At 42.4% G+C, this 7,942-nt stretch overlaps 1 protein-coding gene across 1 annotated transcript; it reads right to left on the minus strand.

Moving 5' to 3' along the window:
- Positions 1-3,297: 3,297 nt before the first annotated feature.
- Positions 3,298-6,035, minus strand: LOC146499003 (leukocyte elastase inhibitor-like). The gene is made up of 7 exons (XM_085138084.1): positions 5,904-6,035; positions 5,473-5,656; positions 4,905-5,042; positions 4,704-4,821; positions 4,462-4,604; positions 4,168-4,326; positions 3,298-4,034 (listed from the first exon to the last, which is right to left on the minus strand). Exons 2-7 carry the CDS (start codon positions 5,638-5,640, stop codon positions 3,624-3,626), a joined length of 1,137 nt encoding a protein of 378 aa, XP_084994210.1. The 5' UTR covers positions 5,641-5,656; positions 5,904-6,035; the 3' UTR covers positions 3,298-3,623.
- Positions 6,036-7,942: the final 1,907 nt, after the last annotated feature.

Genomic DNA, 7,942 nt, shown 5'->3' on the forward strand with positions numbered 1-7,942 from the left:
TGTATAAAGCTTCTATCAGAATGTTGAAGTGGCATGCTGTATGTTGCTGTCTACAGCCTGAGGAACATAAAAATAACAGTGGCTCCTCGTTGCTCATTTGGAATGCGTAGTCCTTCCTGCTTGACTCATTGGAAAGTTTTCCAGTGTATTATCTAGACCGCACTGAGGATAATTACGGGGGAATAAACACACAGGCTTTTGCCATTTTCTGGACTTGAACATAGTCTGAGAGAGAGAAACTTTATTGACAGCCACTGATATATACACATGTACATCACTTGCCAAACACTATGCATGTTATAGGCTGTTTCCATGTTCCTTTATATACTCTCTGCATTCATTCAAACATTGTCCCTGTGTGTTGACAATGCTGTATAATTATGTTTTTTAATTGAGAGCATATTTGTCTTAAATGAATGTCAACACTGTCATCCCTAAGATTTGATTTTTTGGAGAAAAAAAAAGTTTGGAAATTCTCACAGTTGTGCATTCTTGTGAACTTGCTTTATGTGGCCTTGGTGTTTCAGGTATTTCCATGCTCAGTTTACCCAGAGCAAATACAATGATGAGTCACTCTTTTAGCACCAATTAGTGATCAACTTAAATATGACTGCAATATTTTTCTAGCAATGATTCAGCTCAATACTGGCATCAATAGGCCAGTATGTTAACGAGCTCGCATTCTCAGCCTGGTCATTCCACAAGCTTCCTTTCAACCCACTCAGGTCAAATGCTCCTTGCGGCAGGTTCACGTTAATATAGAAGCATTTAGTGAAATGACTGCATTGTCTTACTGAGAGACTTCAACGCTCATGTGGGAAACTACACTGAGACTTCCGGGGGCAGGAAGTCTCACTGATTGGGAGGAACCGTCAGGGTCCGACAGTCTTCCGCGGCCTACCTGCCCGTTGTGTCCATGTGCGCTGTTTTTGTTTGTGTCGTCGAAGCGACCTCTCAGCTCAGAAGTGTTCCGGCGCTGGAGGTAGCTGCACCTGAGCTTCAGTCAATGCTGGATCATTGAGTTAACCCTCATCAGTATGGCCGTGATTGATAGTGTTTAGAACCTCGTGTCACGATGGGGTACGCTGGTGTGTTTCTGGAGCGGACCCAAAATCAGACGAACAGTAACGAAAAGGGAATGGCTGCAATCACAGCATTGTAAGATGGTGAAAGATGCACCCTTAGGCCCCCTCCTCGATTCAGAGATGGTATTTCCCTTTTCACCCAAATGGTCTCCTTGACTCCACGCTTAAACCAGCGTTCTTCCCTTTGCAGCCATTCCCCATCTGTCTGTGAATGGTACTCATGGCCATTGATCAGCGGTCCTTGATCAATGAGCTTTGATCAGTGGTTTTTGTTCAATGTTCATGAGAATTTTCATACTAATGATCTAGGAACTGATGTCCCAGCCCATTGTTCATTCAGTGGTGCTAGTTTCTGTCATTATGCAAATGTACTGTTTATAAGATTGGGGAAACCTGCAGTCAGCTGAGACTGAGAAAGTAACTTGAAAGAGTGATGAAATGTTTCTCCCACTGAAAACGCTACGTCCAGATGAACAGAATCAACTTTTTGGGATTTACTTACCTGGATGATTGAGCGTGCATCAAGACGTTCTTTTGATTTGGTTTAATAATATGCTGCAGCAGAGAGAGCAATCCGGTTAAACGCCAAAGGCAGCGCACAAGGCAGCGCCCGTCTGAAGATGGGCGCTGCCTTGTGCGTGCCTTGTACAAGGCAGCGCCTTGCACAAGGCAGCGCCTTGTCTTGTGCGTGCCTTGTATGCAAAGTGACAAAACATACAGACAAAGACATTCCACAACACTTACACATTGCCACATCACATGGGTCTATACCTTTAGCTTATTCTCCCAGAAAGAGTTATGACCTTGTTTTTTACTTAACCGTCACCCAAAGATTAACTTCCTGAAGCCTCCTTCTTCCATGAGTAAAGGAGAAGGAGTTCCACTATCTGTCTAATCTCCACAACGCCTGGATGTCTCTAACTTACTCACAATGACCTAACTGCGTTTGTCTAATAAAGCATAAAACACATGTGTGATGCTATCATATATGTATATAACTACATGACACAAAAAGTGATATTACTATTACTAAAGTGAAATTGCAAAAACATTTAAACATAATAAAATAAAGAAATTTGTATCACACCCACCTCCTCAGTCATGTTGGTTATCATGATTGCCACTGAAATAGTTTATCAGCATTCTGGTTTTTAGGGTTTTCATTTCAAAATTATGTCAATGTGTGTTGTGCAAGTTCAGATTTCTGCTGAGGGGGCTCAGAGACTTATTTGCTGGACCTAGATGCCCGAGGCTCTTTCATAACCACGACACTGCTTCAGCGACAGGCAGGATTCATATGTTTGCATCATCCTTGCACACTACTGTGTCACTGTTTCCTGATAGGGAGATACATTTAGCATTGCTTTCATTTCCTCCTGAGAACCAGCTTATTCATTTATTTCCTCTGCAATGGACATTTGTTTTTAGTCTGTCTTTTGACTCATTTGAGATATCTTACTATGTCCCGATCTACTAAATAGAAGCCATCCTGGGCTTTCCATTAATATCAGATGTGTTTAGGTGGGTGACAAAAAAAGTTCAATGGAAAGAATTTTTGTACTCGGTTCTGAGGACGATATATCCACATGAGTCATTGTATGGAAGTTCATTCAATCCACCATATTGAGCCTTTTATATTAAAACCCATTGTGTAACCTCTCCTGCTGATTTTCTGCAAAGTGAAACTTCATAAGTCTATACAGGTTTTGCTGTGTGTAGCCACATGTGGAGTTTCTCTGCATGTTAATGATTAAATGCTGCACATCTTTCTTTGCTCACTGTCCATTAAATGTTGTCTGCCTCACCTGCTTGGCTGTCTGAATCCCACATGTCACATGTATTCAGTCTTGGCTGTTACTGTCATTACTGCAGTCCAATCATCTTCTTGCCTGCCTTCTCTGAACCATCAGCCTTTGTGCCGCATGGTTTAAATCTGTGCTCTCCTTCATTTTCATGGATTGTATTTGTAGGGCTTCTCCTTCATCTACATAATCTGGACTGGACAGGTGACTAATGATGTCATGTATATCTGTAGTGTGTGCTACAGCCCTGCAGGCCTGAGCACCATTTGAGAAATGTTGATACTGAACAGCATAAGCAGTGGAGTTAATCAGATATCAGTAAAGTCTGTGATACTCTGTGTTTAATGTATAACCCCAATTTTAAAAATTGTTGACAGACTATGTAAAATGTAAATAAAAACAGTCTGCAATGATTTTCCCACATTTTATTCTCAGCAAAACACAGAAAACACATCAGATGTGTAAACTGAGAAAAACTGATAATTTTGAGTAAAGAGCATCACGACAGTCTCAAAAAAGTTGGTACAGAGTGTTTGCCACTGTGTAGCATTCCCTCGTCTTTTAACAAGTCTGTAAACATGTGAAAAAAGCAGCTGCTAGATGTTTTTTGTGATATTGTTACTGCTCATTTTTCATTGTGGCTGTAATACCTGCAGTATGCAGTTTAGCGTCATCATGGTGTAACATAAAAGGCCTTCTCTGAAAAATATGCTGCTGTAATAACTGCTGCTTCTGTCTACTGAGGAGATGAGAATCTGCCAAAGAACAGGATGGACTTGGTCTTATTGTGTCTGATGAAGAAGAGGAAGGGGTGATCTGCTGTGAAGTGTGTGTCCGGTATATAACAACAAGCGGTGATCATAGCACCTGTGGCTGCAGCGGCCTCTGTGCCCTCCTCGTTCACCTCCACAAAGGCCTTGTGGGCCACCGTAGACAGGAAGAGCCTCCCTTCACCGTTCATGCCAGACAGGTCAGCCCTTCCTGCACAGAACACGTCCTTCATACCCAGTTTAGCCAGAGGATCATTCAGCTCGTAGTCTTCCTCCAGCTTGAACTTTGGCAGGTGAAGGACAACCTCTGAACGGGTGTTCATGTTTTTCCTGTCGGTCCATTCATTCAGCCTCTCCTGTGTTAGCTCCTTCTCCAGCTGGAACGCAGTTAATACATTTTGTCATATTTCCTTTGCTCATATTTAAATTCATTTTATACAGGAAATCAGAAGCAGTCTGTTAAATGATCAAATTTAATAAAGTAAGTAAGCATGTTTCTAGGCTGTGTACCTTCAGCAGAGGGTCTGAGGACTCCTTAGGCAGCAGAATGAACATGCTGAGCTCCTCACCCACATAGGGCAGCTCCAGGATCTGCAAATCATGGTCAGCAATGTAGTTGTAGGGAAGCTTCTTCCTCTGGTGCATCATCTGGACTGGTACGGTCTCATTCTGACACACAGGAAATCCAGGCGATCAGATAATGTTATCATAGAGCTTCTGATGGTGTTTACCTTAAACATTTTACACAGTTTCCTGTATTCAGACTTTGTGTCCAGATTTTGTAACCTTCAGTTAAATTTCTACCTGTTTGACTTTAAAGGGCATCTCTTTGGTGTTTGCCTCATCAAATGGGTTCTTCCAGTTGCCCTTGAAGTAGACAGCATTGACCAGAGCCAGTCTGGTATCTGCATTTACTGTTCCTGGCTTCAGAAGGTCTTTTATCTTATCTGACCAGAAATACAGAAACAACAATATTTCATTATAATCCACAGAGGATGCTAAAATGATTCCCTGCTGTTCAGGCTGTGGAAGATGCACATTCTCACTTTCTGTCTGCTGCTCGACCCAGCTGTTGATCTCTGCTCTGCACGCCTCTGGAGCTCCGATGAAGTTCACAGTCTTCAGGTCTGCCTGGTAGTACTTCTGTGTGGCTTCAAGGAAGTCCTGCAGAGAGCAGACATCTGTTTATTAATGCAGTCTTTGTAATGAAGAACTTTATGAAGAGAATCATTGATGTGGACACTCACTGGGAGGAAGTGGGCAGTGTTTTCTCCATAAAGACGGTTGGCTAGTTTCAGGATGTAGGATGCAGACGGTGAGTTGATGTCAGCGTTCAGTTTCTGGAAGTCTGCATGGACGCCTTCACCTGAGCTGAATGAGAGGGCCTGTGTGGCATTGAAGACAAAGACTGAAAAGATGTGACACTGAGCGACTCTAATGTAACAATTTATGGTCCAAAGGTAGAAACTGGACAACTTTATTCTTTCAGCATCAGGTTTAATAATAACCTTTAACATACTGTCAGTCTCACTGAACATCATGCTCTCAGTAACTATACTGCTTGTGCGTTTTATGGACTTTCATGCCATTTATATAACACATTCTAGCTTCATATGTTATTTACATGATGGTGTATTGTTAGAACAATGAAGTTTTGACGTTATAACGTGATATAGTTCGATTTTTCTTTTGCCTAGGTGGCAGCTCAACGCTTCCGTAACTGCTTTTAAAATACAACGAGGGCTTGAAGTTGCACAATCATGCTCGCTGATCAACTGACAGCGCGGTGCAACTAACAAGTGACAGTGAGCTGACCTGAGCCATCTGAGCTGCAGTGTCTCCTTTAGCTCCCAGGTAGACCATGGCCAGGGCTGAGCTGATGCTCAGAGGAGAGATAAAGATGTTTCCAGCAGGGTTTGTCTGGCTCAAAGTGCAGAACAGCTCCAAGGCAAAGGCTGTGTTTGAGTTGCTGACGGCGGACATGGCTGATTGTGTTTTTCTGTAACATGCAAACAACCGTTTAAGCTGCTACAGCATTACATACCGGAAACACAACAGAAGACTTTATATTAAAGCAACGAGAAAAAGAGCGCATACAGACAGAAACCACCGCCCCACTCACTGAAGCTAAGACACCGGACACGGCGCAGCCCGTTTCAGAAACTTGTCAACAGCGACTCGCTTATCTGAACTACAAGCTACTTTATTCCCACACACATAAAACGAAGACAAATCCAGCAGAATACCTGATTTACAGGGTGAGATATTAGTCGAACTGCAGTTCTTTGCTGGGTGTAAATAAAGTTGGAGGATTGGAGAAGGACGATCCTACGGAAGAGGAAAGGGCTTCGGAGCGTGATGTCACGGGAGGGGCGGGGCCAAGAGTTTTGGTTTGCAGGTAAACAGAAACAAATGATCCCTGTTGTCTTTGCTTAATGATTGGATTTTGTCCTGACAATCCACATTGCTGGCATCGTATCTTTCAGCATGTGTGTGGGTTGATTTGAATGATCCAGATGTACGTGCAGCCACTCAGCCTCTACTGCAGATGTGTCACAAATTAATCTTGTAAGTAAACTATGGCACTTGGCCACAGGTGGCAGTAGTGGACTGACTTCCATTTGAGACTGCTCCAGCTGCTTTGTGATAGTCAGTAGATCTGCTACAAATTGCAGATCATATGGAAGTTTTGGAAATAAATCATGAATATTCCTTGCTTAGCATTAAAAGTAAACATTTCTAGCTCTCCCCCACACTCAAAAACAGATGACAAACCAACTGACACACCTGAGTCACTCACTTTCTTAAATCCACTCACTCTCACTGGCTCTGTTTATTACTAAACTTCTGCCACCCTTGAGGAGTCAACTATTAAGTGGAGTGCCCATTGAAATTGATCATAAGATCAACGTCATAATTTCCATTTTGTTGAGATGCCCTTCTCTTTGTATCAGAATACCTCTCCTGATATTGCTGCACCTTTACCTCTCTCAGTGCACATGGATCTATTGTTATATACAAACTGATTACCAGTTCTGTCTCTCCTTCATCTGCAGCTGATTCTTCTCATCTCAAAGCTGTATGTATAAAGCTTCTATCAGAATGTTAAAGTGGTGTGCTGTATGTTGCTGTCTACAGCCTGAGGAACATAAAAATAACAGTGGCTTCACACTACTCTCCAACTGTCATCCTCCTTATTACATGACATATAGCTGCATCTCACCGAGCACAGTACAAAGACTTTTTTTTTTTCTTGACATTTTCTTGTTTCATGATGTGAATCTAAGGAGCTTTCAGTTACAACCAGTGTTGGGAAGGTTACTTTTAAAATGTATTCCATTACAGAATACATGCCCCAAAATGTATTCTGTAACGTATTCCGTTACGTTACTCAATTAGAGTAACGTATTCTAAATACTTTGGATTACTTAATATATTATCATGCTGTTTACAACTACATGAATGTACTATTGCTGTGATTTATTACTGTAACTGAAGGTCCGCGGCTCCGAACCGTAGTACGTAGTAAAGGGACCTCTGGCTAATACCGTGGGTACTGTGTAGGGCTCGTAGCCGAAAACTAGCTTTACTTTGTTGTCTGGGTCAACTTTGCTAGCGAGACACAGAGAGAGGCGTTGAAAGGCTGCTCCAACGGAATTTATTGTTTTTGGAGGAAAACACGAACACAGTGTACAGTCGAGTCTTAATAGCTTACAACTGGGCTCGTCAGGCACTCTTCTTGGCTGCAGTGGTTATTATTATATTTACATGCTTCCAGCTCCCGTTTTTGCTAGATGACAGCTCGTACTTTTCCTTTTTCTCCCTCCTCGCGCTCACAGACACATAACGTGTGTGGCAGTCCATTCTCCCTGCAGCACGGACTACACTGCCTATGATGCTACATTCTTTAGAGCTATACCGGTAGCATTCTGCCTATTAGCTTAGCACAACAACAACAGGCCCTCTCTCACCCAGGAAACACGCAGAGAGAGAGCGTCATCCTGTAACCATGACAACCGTAACGCTGCCGCCTGGAACAACAGAACGTAGCTGTCAAACAAAACCCAAACAGGCCTGACCCGCGACAATATGAAACAGGAAAATACCGCCGTGTAATCCATTTATTTCAACAAAGTAACTGCATTCTAAATACCACCTTTTTAAATGGTAACTGTAACGGAATACAGTTACTCATATTATTAATTTTAAATACGTAACGGCGGTACATGTATTCCGTTACTCCCCAACACTGGTTACAACTAATAAGATGCAAGCAATATCTGCC

The sequence above is a fragment of the Neolamprologus multifasciatus genome, chromosome 17, assembly GCF_963576455.1.
Source record: "Neolamprologus multifasciatus chromosome 17, fNeoMul1.2, whole genome shotgun sequence".
NCBI lineage: Eukaryota > Metazoa > Chordata > Actinopteri > Cichliformes > Cichlidae > Neolamprologus > Neolamprologus multifasciatus.

Excerpts from the sequence above, each read along its gene's own strand:
- LOC146499003 (XM_085138084.1), bottom strand. The coding sequence starts at position 5,640 with ATGTCCGCCGTCAGCAACTCAAACACAGCCTTTGCCTTGGAGCTGTTC. Across the intron at positions 5,043-5,472 it reads CTGCAGCTCAGATGGCTCAG|GCCCTCTCATTCAGCTCAGG; the intron begins GTCAGCTCACTG and ends AATGCCACACAG. Across the intron at positions 4,822-4,904 it reads ACACTGCCCACTTCCTCCCA|GACTTCCTTGAAGCCACACA; the intron begins GTGAGTGTCCAC and ends TGCTCTCTGCAG.